The 16065-nt window shown below is 42.0% G+C and overlaps 1 protein-coding gene across 1 annotated transcript; it reads left to right on the top strand.

Moving 5' to 3' along the window:
• The first annotated feature begins 5289 nt into the window (after window positions 1–5289).
• On the top strand, window positions 5290–15372 carry CLDN11 (claudin 11). The gene is made up of 3 exons (XM_057411569.1): window positions 5290–5592; window positions 8328–8492; window positions 14202–15372. Exons 1-3 carry the CDS (start codon window positions 5367–5369, stop codon window positions 14432–14434), a joined length of 624 nt encoding a protein of 207 aa, XP_057267552.1. The 5' UTR covers window positions 5290–5366; the 3' UTR covers window positions 14435–15372.
• The last annotated feature ends 693 nt before the right edge of the window (window positions 15373–16065 follow it).

Below are 16065 nucleotides of genomic sequence, written 5' to 3'. Positions count from 1 at the left end.
CTTAAACTTATTTTATTCTATATTTAATATATTGATAGCTTAGGTGTAAAATCACTTGTATATAATAAAGGCATAAAGCAATTAGTGAAGTAGGAGAAGTTGAGTGGGAGCATAAAGCTACTGGTGGCCTGAAAGAGTAAGTCTTGGCCCATATTTTAGAAGTCACAATGTTTCCTTCATACAGTCTTGTTTTCTGTTGGGGAGGGGATAGCTAGAATGTGTTACGAGATTTTTGGAAAAGTTTCCTAGCATTAGGTATGAAGTTGGCCTTGACATGCTGACATGGTTAGCTTCCTGGAATTCACTTGTTTGTAGAATATATATTTTGGTTGTCAGTTAAGATAATGACTTTGTATTTTTTCTGCACTTAATTCATGTAATTGACCCACACAACAGTTCTCTATAGTGTGGTGAAGTCAACAAAAGACATAATTACACCTATCTGTTAATGTGTGCTTACAATATTTCAGTAATTTTATTTAAGCTGTCAGTAGTAAGCAGAAGAAAGCTGCAAATTTTAATTTTCTTTTTTCTCATTACATTGGCAGTTTGAGTAGTCATCAGTTTTCATTACAGAAAATGTGTAGAATTTTCAATTTGTTGCATATTTCAGAAAGACACCCAGTTTTCTTTTAGCTTTTGTGAAAGCAGTTACGACTTGCGCGACAATGTTGTATTGTGTCTTCATTACTTGGAAAATTGTGTATTTTCAGGGTTAGTGGTTCAGTTGGAAAATGCTTGAAAAATGAGTTCTAAGCACTTCATCAAGCACAGCAAACAAATGGTATAAAATTTTGCTATTTGAAAATTGATTAAATGTAATAGTATCAATTGATTTTTTTTTATTTTTTTCCTTCGAATATAGATACCTCACTTAAAGGAAAGCACAGCTGTACTGTATTTAAACTAATTCTAGGAAATAATAAAAAATCGGTCTAAAATACTTTGTTGCTGTTACGTTGCTTTCTGTGATTGACAAAATCTGGTTTTGTGTTTTCATACTCTTGGAACGTATTGATGCTGACATGCCGGTATATAATTATCTCAAATTACAGAAAGTAGCTGCAAAACAACAGTTTGTGTTAGCGCAAGGCAACAGGTTGGACGGCTATTCTGAAACCATAGTAAAAGCCTGTGAAAAATGATCAGTGCATTCAACAATTTTTAGTACTTTGCCAATGATGTACAGTCGTATTGTTAAGAGTTGCTGTGGTTGCATTACATGACACACAAAACTGTCCTCTACCTCACGTGAGATTTAACAGATATTTTATATGGTTTTAGTAAACAAGATGCATCTATCTGGTCACTTAGTTTACAAATTTTAAATTATATTTATTGAAACATGACATACTGTGCTCTTAGCTTATACCTCAATTGTATTTTGTGCTGTTATCCATTTTCATGCTTTGTAAATACCTGTATAGATTGTGGATTCAAAAAAATAAAGAACTGTAATGTCAGAACACTTGTCTGTGATGTTTTTAAACACTGACTTCTAAACTTGACTTCTTGGAAGGTGTTTAACAACACAGACAGACTCTTCCTTGCTTTGGGGACAGTAAATTAAACCCTGATGACACTGACCTGTTTGCAGAGCTCCCACTGCCTGCCAGCAGGTCCTGGTCTTCTATAGGGTATATTTACCAAAATTGACAAGACAATGGCCTGCCCTCTTCATCAGTCCATTGAAGACTCCTAAAGCTCTTTTGACTCCACAAAGAGATTATTGACAGTAAGATTTCTGTGTATCTTGACGTAAATTTGGTGTGTATACCTGTAAGTACAACCACTTGCATGTTTGGGTTGTACTCTGGTGCTCAGCTTTTGTTGCTACTTGGAAATTCCAGCTGTGTTTGAGTTGTTCACACCTTTAATAGCTTAGTAATGAACAAGATAAATCGCACATTACCAGATAAAACGCTGAGACTATACAAACTTAAAAATCGGAAATGAGAATTCTACTGAATTGGCTGAAAAAAGACCCCTGGTAGAAAACATGCCCGACAGTGACTCTCAGGAGTTCTTAGTTTTTGTAAATTATGATTACATTGCTTAATATTTCTGTGTATCATCAGGGAGCCTAAATAGCAGAACATTGAGAATAGAAGAGAAGAGGCAGCCAGGAGGAAAGTGGGAGCTGTTCCTATAAGCTGCATATGAATGGGACTTCCATTTAGGTTAAGCTTCCACCACTTACAACAGCAAGCTATACTCTATTGGTTACTTAAAATCCCCCTACATCGTAGTAAAAATTACAACTTTTACTACAGATATTTTGGAGATTTTTCTGTGTTATTTTGTTCATACAGAAAGGTTTTTCCTGACAGATACGCAACTGTGGTCACATACAAGAGATTTTTTTCCTTCTCGAATTAGAGCAAAACTGCTTTGTCCTTGTTTCAAGGTACTGCTCTTGCACGTAGGAAATCCTGCTTATGTTTCAGATTATTGCAAACCCTTAATGCTACTATGTACTTGCCTGTATTTTATAGCTGAAGAGAGAAATGAGTGGAATGAGCCAGGCTGAAGATGAATTTTGTAATGTTTTGATGAGCTCAGCCCCTAGTATGGAAGAAAATTAATAACTAGCTGTATCATTTAAACATGTTGACTTCAGCATCCCATGTTGTATTTTTATTCTGCTGTATTTTCAAGTGAGGGAGAAACTAACAGGGTGAAAAACCTGCAAAAACCAAGTTCAAGGTGAGTCATTTCGTATGAGAAAAAGCCGTAGGGTGTTGATAACTTGTGTAAGTATGACTAATTGAAATGCATATCATTTGTCAGAGAAAACAATGCTGCTGATCAAGGGAAATCTGCTGGAGTGACAGGGTAGAAAGATTGATGTTTCAGCTGTTCACACTTGCCAAAACAAATAGCTTTAAAAATGGCAAATTTTAAGGGTATTTCCTTAAGTGTAGCAGTTTATTTAGCATATAGCTGGGAAGTCATTCTTCTTTGCTTCTTATTTTATTGATCTTGTGAATCATTGTTCACTTGTAGCATACTTCTATTCACTTAAATATCAGTGGTATTTGTAACAGTGGCAGAATAGTAAATGTTTCCTGTCTCTAGCCATGTTAACGAAATACTTCAGACTGGGCACCAGGTTGAGTACTGTTGAGTTATTCTAGCTACTAATGTGTAAAATTTACTTTTTGCCTGTTGAGCTGCTGCACGCTCTGGCAAATAAAATACATTTGTGAAGGAAAACATGGCAGTGTTAAAAGCTTTAGTGGTTAATAAAACTGTAACTGTAGGGGTCTGAATTATGGTAGAATGTGCCCATGGCCTGCACCTTAATATCTCTCAGTATTTACAAAAGTCTTTTTTTTTTTTTGTACATTAGGATGTGCTGCACAATCACCATGTGAAATGCTTCTCATTTCAGCTTTGGAGTGAAATGGGATATCAAGATGTTGCAAAATTTTCTGGTATTTTGAAGAAATCCAGAATGCTTTGAAGTATGTTCACACTAAGTATTAGTGTGATTTCAGAGAATATGCATGGGTTTTAACTTCAAAGGACTGTGTGGAGACAGTCCTGTTAGACAACAGAGGTTGGTATTGCTCATCCCAAAGTGGTTAAGTATTCTTATTTAAAGTTAGGTGAATGAAATTCTAGACTTGAAAAACTGTGAGCTATATTAGCAAAGGAGAGAGGCAGGAATGTGTCTGTTTGTGTATTCTCCTTACAATATACTAGTATATCTCCTGAAGAACAATTAAGCAGGAATATTGTTTGGGGAAAGATTCAATCGATCTAGAATCAAACCCTTGACAACATGAAAATGGTGGTTGAATGTAAGGAACAGCAGGCTTCACCTGAAATGGCTGCAGTGGAAGAATAAGCTTTGTAGAAAGATGGAATCACATTGGGAAAGTCAATGAAAGGCCAGCTGGCAGCAAGGCTTCACAAAAATACCATGGGCCAGGTAAGGAGTAGCCCACAATATAAAACAAAAGTAACAAATAAATTTCTATTTGTTACAAAAGCTATTCTCCAAAGGTAATTTTCAGCTATTTGTATTGTAACTCCAGCGTTCAGGTAAAGCTTTGACAAAACAAAACTGTGGCCTCATGTCCTTGAATTTTGAATATAAGGAGTATGTGATGGAGCTCAGGATGATCCTGGTGATGTTTTTCACTTTATTTGCTAAAGAGTGGGATAAAATACAGTTGGATGAAGAGCAAGATAGTTTTCTTTCCCAGCACTTGGAGTAGAGTAAAAACCAATAATAATAACAATATCTTGGTGTGTTGCTTCCGGTATTTCTCTCTCACCAGCAGCTCTAGGAATGAATCAAATTCATTGTTCTCTCGTTTTCTTGCCCGGTTTTGCCCTTCCTCTGTGCAGTGGGGACAGCTCTCCACTAGTGGTCTCTCCAGGCATGTTTCATCTGCATAGATCCGAGGTTCCCTTCACAGAGTCAGAAGCGCTGGAGGACAGCAGTGACTAGGGATGTGTTGGCACACACTAACATATATGTCTGTGAAAGTACAGATAGGAAAATACCCTGCCTGCCTATTTCTCCTGATGCAGAGCGGGCTGTGAAGTTTCTCTTTTGACATTTTGAAGTAGCTGTTCCCTGTTCCGTCAGGTAGACTAAAATTTACACCTATAATGAATCCAAGTAAACAGCATCTCATTCTAATTTTAGCATTTAGAAGTGGAAATAGGTGCTGTTAAACACATATTTGAGAGTCCACGAGTGTTAATTAATACTTCTAAAACCCCAGGCAGAAGCAGAGTACAGTGATGGGTCTCATGTTTTTGCAGTTACTGAAAACATCAGGAAAGACTCAAGACTGATTTTATCCTTTTACTGCAGCCATGCTGATGGCTTTGATGAGATTATCAATTCCACCTTTTGAGTAACTTTGTCCACTCTATTTCTTGCCCTATATTTTTTCCATGAGGAGGTACCAGTGTGGTCATTTGTCTTCAACTCAAAAATCCTGCTTTATTTTTAGTCCCTCGATGCTGTATTTTGAATAGTCAGGCTGTTTGCATTTGAATAAAGCAGCCTGGTTTGTTTTTCAAGCATGGGTGGGTGTAATTCTGCATCTCCTCCTCTCCACACCCCTCTTACTCTCTTGATTAACTGGCAGAAGCTGGGGCTCCCTGCTCGCTCCTCCCATGTGTTATAGGGTTGGAGGCAGCTCTAACCCCTCCCAGGGACAGAGCTGGGCAGAGGCAGTGAGTGCCTGCAGCACATCAGAGACCTCATCCTACCAGACCCCCATCCCTCCAGCTTGCAGCAAGTCCTAGCAGACCGGATCCACAGCAGGACACTTGCCAGCCAGCTTTGCTGAACCCCTGCAGGTGCTCTGCTGTCCAGCTTGCCCCAGCAAGGGATCGACATGGTGGCCACCTGCCTGCACCTGGCCGGATTTGTCTGCAGTTTCATAGGGTGGATCGGGGTGGTTGTGGCAACAGCCACCAATGACTGGGTGGTGACTTGCGGCTACACCATCACCACCTGCAGGAAAATGGATGAGCTGGGGTCCAAGGGGCTGTGGGCAGACTGTGTCATGGCGACAGGTCTCTATCACTGCAAGCCCCTTGTGGACATCCTCATACTGCCAGGTACGTGTGCCTGACCTCCCCTTCTCTCCCGGAGGTGAGGAGCAAAGTCTTGCTCTGAGCAGCGCAGGTCCTACTGCTGGAGGAATTGATGGCGAAGCTCCTTCAACTTCAGCAGCTCAGGAGATGGTTCATAAAATACACTAAGGAATGTGAAAAATAGCTTTCAATATGATTGCCTTAAATTAATACTTAGTTTTAATTGTACCACGTATCATGAGTTATCTGTGGCTGTTAAGGTCCGGCTGAAGTTTAATCGTTGCTCTTAGGTGCTTGCCTTTTCACGTCTTGTAGCTATAGATTGCATTGCAAAACATATATAGTATATTGAGGTATAATGGAGTATTTCAGGTTTTGCTTTTAGATTATTAAAAATGTGAAGGTTCTATTCCTTAAATTGATCTTGAGTATAATGAATCTTTCAGCATCTATTATTAATGCTGCTATGGCTTTTAATCTTTTGGAACATCGTCATTAGTCTTTGATGGTCTTGTGCTTCACGCGTGTTCTAAAGCAAGACATTACTTTTACATGGCAAACAGATGTAACTCTTCCTCTTTTCTTGATCTTTTCTAATTATATAGTAATTTCTATGTAATTTACTGCAAAGCAAAAATTAAGCAAGGTGTTTAATCAGTATGAACGCATCTTTTGAGCCAATTAAGCATGCCAAAGTCTTGTCCCTGTAAGTTTAGTTAGTGATCTCACCTGTTGCAATCAGTTAACTCTGCAGTGCTTCTTCATTTTGATATGTTTTAGATTGTACCTCCTCTAGCATGTCAGAGATGCCTCTTCCAAAGCTGACAGGGTAGAAATAACCGTTCCTTGTTGTCTTCTTTAATGTTTCTTTGTTTATTTGTTTAAACTGCTGTGAAAATAATTTCACAAGAGCTTAGAAAGATTAGTCCCGAATTTTTCTCTGTTAGAGAGCCTACTCTGTGTCATAGAGTGCTTAGCAATATTGAATGTCTCAGACTAGCTCGTGTTCTCCCTTTCTGTGTGTGTGTATACTTTTATTTCAGTAGGTTTGCCTTCCTTGTTGCTACTGTTGCTCAGTATGATCCAGCAGAGAAGAAAGAGAAAAAGCTTGCCCTGAAGAAACAGTTGAATGAAATTTAATGAATAAGTAAACAGGTCTTTCAGCAGCAGAAACAAATCTCTCCAGCAGAAAAAAATCACAAGACAAATGCTTGTGCTTCTAACCTATTTGATACCCACAGCTTTCCATGAAAGGGAGATTTATCCTGGTGTGCCTGATAGCTGAAATGTATTTAGTCTTTCACTGCCTAAGTCAAGCTTTTAAAATGGATGTTTGTATTCTCTTCTAATGGGGGTTGATTGCACAGGAACCATACTGGGCACAGCCACCTCCTTCGTTTGAGGTCTCATTTTTTTTTTGCCCTGAACTTCTGAGGTAACTTCTTTTGTTAAGTTTCCTCTTGCAAAAGTCAAGCAAATATTCAATATACGCAGAGTCTATATTTCCAGGAACAGTAAAATCCTCACTCCTGGTGCCTTACCTGCATGTCAGTGGGACTTGCTTGAGGCCACTCTTCACCGGTATTGTTTGAGGCACCACAAAACTCCATGTTTGCATGTGGCAGCTTCATTTTGTTAGTGAGAATTGAAACAGACAGCATACTCTCTTTGCCGAGACTGTCCTGAGAGTTGGTGGAGGCTCACCAGGCACTGGAGCAAATCTGACACTTGCTCTTTTTCTTTTGAACGCAAGTAATGACCTGTTCTTGTTTATTTATATATAGTTTATAGATACTATATAACTTTTCTTTATATAGATAAAATTTTGTATATACATTTATATAAAAAAACATATTTTAAATGAGACATTATTATACATAGACCCTCACCGAGTGGTAGAAACATCATGACCCTGTGCATCATGGTCACAGCCCCTGGGTCTTGTAGCTCCTTGCTGCCTTGTGACAGGCTGCTATTGCTGCTCAGGCACAGGCAGGAGAGAGGCAGTAACTGATGGAATGCCAGGGGATCCTGTGATGTCTGTAGGGACCCAGAGGAATAAAGTGGCCCTTGGTTATGGCAACCCAAGCAGCTCTGCAAAGTGCAGTCGTTTCTTCTCTCTAAGGAAGAGCTAGGCCAGTGATTGGCTTGAGCCACCTGTCTCCTCTGAAACCCCGCTGCCAGGCTGGACTCCTGAGGTGCAGCACTGGCACGTGGCGAGTGTCCCTCCTCCTCCCAGGTCAGCAGTCCTCAACTTCTCAGGGCAGCTACTGGTGGTATCTCATGGACCTGATTGTTTCTGTGATTAGACTGTAACTATTCAGCTCTCTGGATGATTGTGGTCCTCCTCTGCTCACAGCAAGCTGCTCTTGAAGTCTAAATTCTTGTTATTTAATCAGAGCCCTCTCCGTGAAAAGATACAGGAAATCTCCATCTTAGCTGTTTCTCCTGCTTTCCCTTCATATATATTCCAGCTCCATGATTTCTCAGTGTCTTGCTGGGAGAGCTTCTGTTTTTCAGGCAGTGCTATTTGTTCATTGGAAAATTTTGATCCTGCACATCCTGTGTTCATGCACTACCCACTGCACTGCAGTGTCATTGCCTATGCCTAGGGAAGACTTAATGTTTACACAAAGGATTGAACCTGTTCCTCATACTCTATGCAAGTCTTGGGAGCTAATCAAATGGGAGCCTTTCTCCAGAGGTCTCCTTCTCTTGTGCCAAATAATCAATATCCTCTTTCCTTGCTTTGCCAACAGGGTATGTCCAAGCCTGTCGAGCGCTGATGATCGCTGCCTCTGTCCTGGGTCTTCCCGCTATCTTCTTGCTGATAACAGTCTTGCCCTGCATCCGGATGGGCCATGAGCCTGGAGCTGCAAAGTACCGGCGGTCCCAGCTGGGAGGGATCCTCATCATCCTCTTGGGTAAGGTGCCTCTGCGTGTGGAGGGCTGGAGGTCTTCTCTGCCCCAGGAGGGTGCAGTGCAAGCTGGTTGAGCATGTTCACCTAAAAGGATGGCTGTCAAGACTAGGCTGATCCTGGAGATCTCCGGCAACACTGCAATCTGTAGCGTGAACAAAGGCATGAACAGGAGTGGGAGGGCAAAGACAGGGAGTGAAACAGGGGCAGGCTGTGAACCCTTACTGTGTATTGTCTTGTGAAGTCCCCAGGCAGGGCCACAGACACTGGTTTTGCTGGTTTGCTGTGGAAGCCATGTTATATTCGGAAAGGGTCTAAACTTCCAAGCTGCTTGCAGGGAACGGATAGACTCTGAATTCCCCGGGCATCACAGATGCAGCCAGGTCAAAGTGGAAACAGCAGAGGAGGGAGCAAGGATGTGGCACGGACCTGGGAAGAGGGATGACATGTCCCCTGTGCCTCCCTACCCCCCTCTGGCCAGCCTTGCTCTTGGCCTCCAAGTTCCCCTGGGAATTTCTTCCCGTCAATAATGCTTGTGGAGGAGCTTGTTTTGAGCAGCACAGACTGTGGAGCTCATTGTCCCAGCGCAACACCTGCATGTTCTTGAAGCCTCGTCATCTCAGCAACAGGCTGCGGTGCCTTGTTTTTACCCGTCTGTGTGGCAGAGGAGGAGGGGTGAGGGAAAGTGGCCTCTTTGTGTGGCTCTGCTGGTCTCTGGCGGCCAGCACTGACATCATGCCCATCTTCTTTCTTCTTCTTCTTCTCCTTATTTTTCTTCAAGTGGGCACTGGATATAGCTGCGTGCTCAGAGGGGCTGTCCTCTGGATGCTCCTTCCTTGCAAGCGGTACCTTGTCTGGCATCTTGGTGAGAAACAGTTAGTACGAGTCAGTACATCCGAAATCTAAGGGGCTGAGACCAAGGGGCCCTTTCAATGCCAGTGAGGTGTAAGGGCACATTGCCAAACATTGCCAAGTCCTAAAAGTCCTAAAAGCAGCTTTATAGAGCCTGACGTCCTGATCATGAACAGCCATGTTAAAGAGCTGTTGGAATGTGACTATCCCTGTCCCAAAGCCTTAAGTCACATATCTGGGCTTGGCAAAGTGAAAGAAAAAATGGAGTTTTTTTCTGTCTGTGATTGAAATTTTGGTGCTGGAGGAGTCTGCTCTGCTACTGGGTAGATTCTGTGAGGGAAGAAAGTGTGTACTTACAGAGACATTGGCAAATGAATGCTCTTTGGGTTGGATTTGGACTTCTTACTGATTTTTACCACTGTGAGTGGTATCATTCTAGATATGAAGTGATTTGCTCATGTTCCTGATGTCCTGAGAGATCTGGGCTGGGAACAGCAGCTCGGTCACGATGTTTTAGTCACAGTTGTAGTAATTTTCTGTCAGTCCACAAACGAAAAATAAATAAGCTCCTTTTGCTCTTAAGGGCTTTTTTTTTTTTTTTTTGGGTGGGGGGGGGGGGGGGGGGTGATGAGGAGGGTGTTCTTGTGTGTGTGTGTGTGTGTGTAGGTTTGGTTTTTTTTCTGGTTTTATTTTCCTTTTTTCTTAAAAACCCCAAACCAACCCACATTTGTTTTTACAACCCCCAGATTTTTCCAGGCTGATCAATACAGCCCCTTTGAAGAATAATGTGCAGAGCTTTGGACTTTGACATTATTTAAGCTGATTAATGATCTGTTATTTGCAAAATGAGGTGCTACCATTCCAGAGCATCTAACAAGCATGAATCAGGCTTCAAAAGACATAATACTGACTTAAAATTCATTATATTCTTGAAGTAATATGCCCTGGGTTACTCTTATTTACCCTCTGGCCACTGAACTCTCGTTCATGGTTTTTCCCAACCGCATGAGCTCCAGGCTTTTCCTCTCAGTGGAGACCAGCTCTCAGAGTTCTACTTAAATGAAAACAAACCCCAAAACACTAACTAACACAGCAGAAATGGGGAGAGGAGATGTGATCAGGGGAGCTGGCCCTGTGGCCAACTTAACTGATTGCTTAGGGGAGGGGTGGTGGTTTATCATTGAAATGTATTAAAAAGGAAAACAGGGGTTAAAACACAGCATGGAGGAAAAAAAAAAAAAGAAAAAAGGGAAAAGGAAAAAAAAGTTGAAAACTTGCCAGGAAAACAGTGGTCTCAGATATTCCATTGATTTTTCTGTCCACTGGTAACAGCAGGCTGCAGAGAGCAACCTGTGTGCAGACTCTCCTATCCTGCCTGCTGATGTATTTGTGTCTTTGCTTGATCGTATCTGTCCGAGAGAACTGATTTATTGCCGAAAACAAGCATGAGCAGAGGTTTGCTCTGAGCTGGTATGAAAACATTTCATACACTAGTGTTGATGGAAAAACCCTGGCCCATCCTGTGTTGTTGATACTAATCTGGGAGGACCCCTTGCTGGTAACCAAGCAGGCACTTTCCTAATGGAGGTGAAGGACTCGAGACACTGGAAAACACAGATTAAAAATATGTTAGTTATTGGGAATAACTGCTGCAAAGCAACCATATTAGCTATCGTAAACTAAATAAAGGATATTTATAAGGTTTTCTGGACACTGCATGAGATTTCCTTATAAAACCATAAAGATAAAAAAAAATGTCTTGAACATAAGGAAAAATGTCATGGATATCTGTTATTTCAACCAAATGCTTTGAAAGAGAAATCAGTGTGACTTTGAGTCAGCAACTCAGAATAATTAAATGTAGCTGTGAAAGAAAAGTATTCTTCTGCAGAAAGCCTTTTACTTACTGTTAAGGAATTTGGCAGGGCCTCACTGTCCGCTGAGTTGGAGTAATCCTGCTCTATCTCCCCCACCTCCCCAAGCACTTTCTGTGCTTTTGTGTGTGCTTCCTTCTGATTCAAATATGCCTATAATGTAGAACATTCAGAGTTTCAGATCAATGGATTGAGCTACTGCAAGTCTGTGGTCAAAAGGACTTAGAAATGCTGGAAGCCTGAGATGTATCCCTGTGGATTCACAGTGATCTGACGGAGCAAGGTTAACCTGAAATTACTTTTGCAGGTAGAAGCAGTGGCTTTTACAGGATTGCCTACTCTAGCTGCATAAAGTAGGCAAGCTTTACAGTATGTGTGTGCCCCAAACCATGCCTGGTTTTCCAGCTAACCTTCTCTGTCTAATAGAAAATATTCCTTCTGTTTGCAGACCTTCTCTTACTCTTCTGCTAGACTATATTGACTACAGGAGCTCTACTACCTGATGACATTCTTAGTTAGAGAAAGGCAAAGGGTGTCTCGGCATTAGCACAAAAGAGAAGGGGTAATAATTTCTACTCTAACACCTTTTCCATGTAGGCAGCTATTTTAGAACTTGAAACTTGCCCTAAAATGCCTTTTCTAATCCCTTTGTGTTTCCTGGTGAATCAACCTTTTTTCAGCCTTCCTCACTGATACAGCTAGACCAAAATTTGAGTTCACCAAGAACTATTGCAATTGCAGACTGTCCTTTTCACATCTTCTCGGACAATTTACAGCCCAATCTAATCTATGCAAAGCAATGAAATCTGGTCCTGTTTCAGGGCATTCCTCTTGCTGAGCAGTGGGGTCACTGGTGACTGACGGCAGCTGGTAGCCTCCGAAGACAGAGGTCAAACTAACCCATGCAAAGTCCTCTGCTTGTGTTTCACAGCTTTCTAGTGTTGTCAGCATTAAAATAAAGTGGTTTTACATGTAGCTGAGCCACAGGCATAAGAGATGCCATTGTGTTAGTATACCTGAGAGCTCCTTGCACTCCAGTGTGTTTTCTTTGATCCTGTGTTGTGGGGGAGAGTCTGGATAGATAAGGCTCTTATAGTCTGTGGATGTAAATATTAATATATATGTATTTATTGCTGACAGAAAAAGAAAAGATGATTGTGTTTTTCTGGGCAACAAAGAAGCTCTTTTCCCGGAGCCCATAAGAATGCTTTGTGGCTTCCCAACTGATACATTTTTTGTTTAAATTGTTTGATGCTCATGAACAGTTTGCAGAACTGATCCACACGCAGGGGAAATGCTGTTGTCTCCTCCCTGCCTTCTCCAGCAATGACTTCCAAAGCTGCGGGGCCCTTACTTTGAGGAGGTCCCAAATTATTACTGGCTTTATTAGCATCCTTCAAATGTTCTTCTCTTTTCCATAGGAAAATATTTTCTCTCACAATAACTGCAGCTATTGGGGATGGGTTTTCTGCTGTACCTGCCAGGAGCTCTGGTTTGTTCTCTGCTTTAACTAAACAATTTTTAGTTTTAATCTCATCCCTTTTTTTTCCTCTCTTGCAACCTTAACTTTTTGACACTGCTTCCAGATACCTTTTAATGTGGTCGGTGGAAATCTGTAACACTGCCACAGTCCTGTTATTGTTTTGCTCTGATTCTCTGATAGCCACAAGGATGGAGTCCTGCGCAGCTTGTCCTAGAGGCAAGTAAATATTGACAGATTAATTCTTCTCGGATGTACAGGCCATAAAGGAGTATTGTTTTAGGACCTGCTTCTGTGAGGTGATTAACACCATCAACGCCTGTTGCCCTCAGTACATGTGGGGACTTTGCAGGATGGAGGTAGGACCCGTGATGAGGGTAGCGAGTGTGACCTTGTGTACCACAAAGCAGGGCATGTGTTTTCTCTCTGCTTGGAGCAAACTGTGTGTGTGCCACGCGCTGAAATACTGCTGTTCCTAGCCTGGCTGCCTGCAAAGTGCTGAATTTGAACCTGCTTTTACTGTCCTAAGGGTTTCTCTTTCACGTGTCACCTGCCTAACAGTCCTCACAGCACCACTGTGGCAGCCTTCCTGCTTTTCATGGAAAAAAACTGTGGAATTTCAAGCAGTATTTGAAGTCTGCAGTCACCTTTCGACCTGCTGTTGACTGCAGGTAGTACACCATTTTCCCTTCAAGTCCCACTTCTATTCAGTTCAGTAGGGTTCTGGATAGCATTGCTGGGTTTATCCCAATTACTTGGTATAGAGAAATTTTCCATAGGGAAGTGGAGTCTGCTTTCCAGAGTCGTAAGACATTTCTTTCTCCATACAAAACACCCAACAATGCTTGATTTTTATTTTGTCCCTGCCCATCTTCTACTTGTATTTTATAAACCCTGCTCTGCCTAGCTAAGTTTTGGGATATTTTGTTGATGTTTATGCAACCATCCAGTAGAGCAACTGCAGTGATGCTGATTGACATGGGCTGATGACATAGTATGTGAGTTCATGCAGAAACAGTGATTTAAACCAGTTGACTCTGAGCCACAGATTTTACTCCCTGATGCATATGGCTTTTGTGATCTTGCTTCGTATCTGATCTATTCCTAATTCTGCAGCTCTTCAGAGCATCGTTTTCAGGGACGACTTTCATTCTTCCCTTTAAAGATATTTTTAGGGAACAAATCTGTTTCCCTTGTAATAAATATATCAGCTTGTGTCAAGCAGCAGTTGTTTTCACTTCTTGTTTGTTGGTGTGTGAGAGAGATGACTGTTCTCACTTGATCTATCCCCTCTCTGACCAGATTCCTACCTTGCCTCCTGCTCAGGGGTCTCATTGACCAACTCCTGATGCTGATGCTCCTGAGTCCCACCATGAGACTAGAAGGGAGGAGGGATAGGCTTCCACTCCGTCCCCTGTCCTGCAGAGCCTTCCTTACCTGTTGGCATGCTTTATGTCCCCATGGTGGGGTTACTTCATGGCATTACCTTTCCTTTCCCTCTCTCCCCAGCCATGTGTGGTGTTGTTGCGACGATCTGGTTTCCCGTGTGTGCCCACCGTGAGACCACCATTATGAGCTTCGGCTACTCCCTGTACACGGGCTGGATTGGCTCTGCTCTCTGCCTCTTTGGTGGCTGCGTCATCGTCTGCTGCTCGGGAGATGCCCAGACGTTTGGTGAAAACCGCTTCTACTATGCCTCGGGATCCAGCTCCCCTACCCATGCAAAGAGCGCACACGTGTAAGCATCCTGGGGACGTCCCACGGCTGCTGTCGGATGCTTTGGCTTATGGGTTGGTGTGCCCTGGGTCTGCTTCTACTGACACATGCCGCTGTCAGGCTCCCAGGGGAAGATTTAGAAAAGCAGCACAAATGTCTGGTAGTTTGAAGCATTATTCTCCCCATCTGTTCCCCCCTTCTCTAGAAAGAAATCTGCAGCCAGCCCTACCTCTTGGTCCTCCCCATTTTGTCCTAACCTCCTGCCCCATCTTTTTGCAGCCAGGAAGACTCGGATGGTTTGGGGTTGTCTGGGGGTGTTAGGGCTTTTATTTTATTTTCCAGCTTCCCTGATAAAAGGAGAGTTTAAAGCAATAAAACAGAAATGAGAGAGACACTTTCCCATTGTTAGAAGGACTCTGGGAGTTTCTCCCACCATGTCAGTATTTGGTTTCCCCTGTTCAAGGTCACTGCTTTGGCACGGTTTGGGTGAGAGGGAGGAAGGCTGTACACTCCAACCGCGAAAATGTTTCTCTTTTGCAACAAGAGTAGGGGGATTTTTCTGCCTTTCTCTGTAAATACTTTTGTATGAGTTTGATCATTTTAGTAACAGTTTTTCCTCCAACCCCCACGGTCATCAGTATGAAGGAAACAGAGCCCAATGGTCCTAATTACATAGTAGATAACAGTGCCTTTCTATATAGTTTTAAATGACTCTGGGGGCTCTAATCCCCGTACTCTGGTTTGGTTTTTCCTTTTTTTCCTTTGTACAGATCAGTTACTAAAAATGTATTTTTACGTTCTTTTTGATTTCTTCCTCTAAATTTGTGTTCTGTCTTGCACCATTAAAGTAGCACATTTTAACACACATTGTAATGTACCTGTTACAATACAATTCTGGTGAATACTGATGATGCCTTTGTACTTTCAGTGAAACACTGTACAATAAATAACAGAGTATGTGCAATCACTGGCTTCTTTTTTTCCTTCCTTCCTGTGTGGTTCCATAGTTAGCTTTTCCATGGCAGGGGTTTCCCAATGATTTTGAATATATATATACACACATATATATATGTGTGTATATATATATGTATATGTATGTATTTAATAGCAGCTCCGGTGACAGATTCTGCTTTGCTGTGGAATTAAGTTGGCCTTTTGGTTTGTTCTTTTTTTGCTGTTAAGTATTTAAAATATGATTACTCTTCCTGCATGGTACTGACCACTGCCTTACCCATTCATTCTTTCAATGTTCCCAGTAGCAGCTTACAGCAGTGGTACTGACTTGCAGTACTCTTCATACTGGGGAGACCTAGAAACCCACTCGGGTGGTGGAGACGTACCCCCAGCCCTGCTTGGGCATGCTGGACAGAAATCATATTGCCAGGAGTGCTTTCAACAAAAATAAGAGTCTGATCCACTGTCATCGTTCGGATTAAAACTGTGTAAGGTCAAGATCTAACCCTGCCTTTATCAGAGGATGTAGCAATTTAATTACATTGATACAAAATCCCATCTGTTGCAGGAGATGTTAACTCAGTTCAAATAAATTGTGTACACCAGGCTTCAGGAGAAGGAAAAGAGGAATAGCTGCTCTTCAGGTGAGGACAAGGGGGATGGGTGTAGAAGGAGAGGGGATTGAGCGAGCAGAGGAAAAGAT

The sequence above is a fragment of the Pezoporus wallicus genome, unplaced genomic scaffold, assembly GCF_028554395.1.
Source record: "Pezoporus wallicus isolate ANWC-B61680 ecotype Strahan unplaced genomic scaffold, APGP_CSIRO_Pwel_v1 contig_6899, whole genome shotgun sequence".
NCBI classification, from domain to species: domain Eukaryota; kingdom Metazoa; phylum Chordata; class Aves; order Psittaciformes; family Psittacidae; genus Pezoporus; species Pezoporus wallicus.
This window is presented reverse-complemented; position numbering and strand designations above follow the sequence as displayed.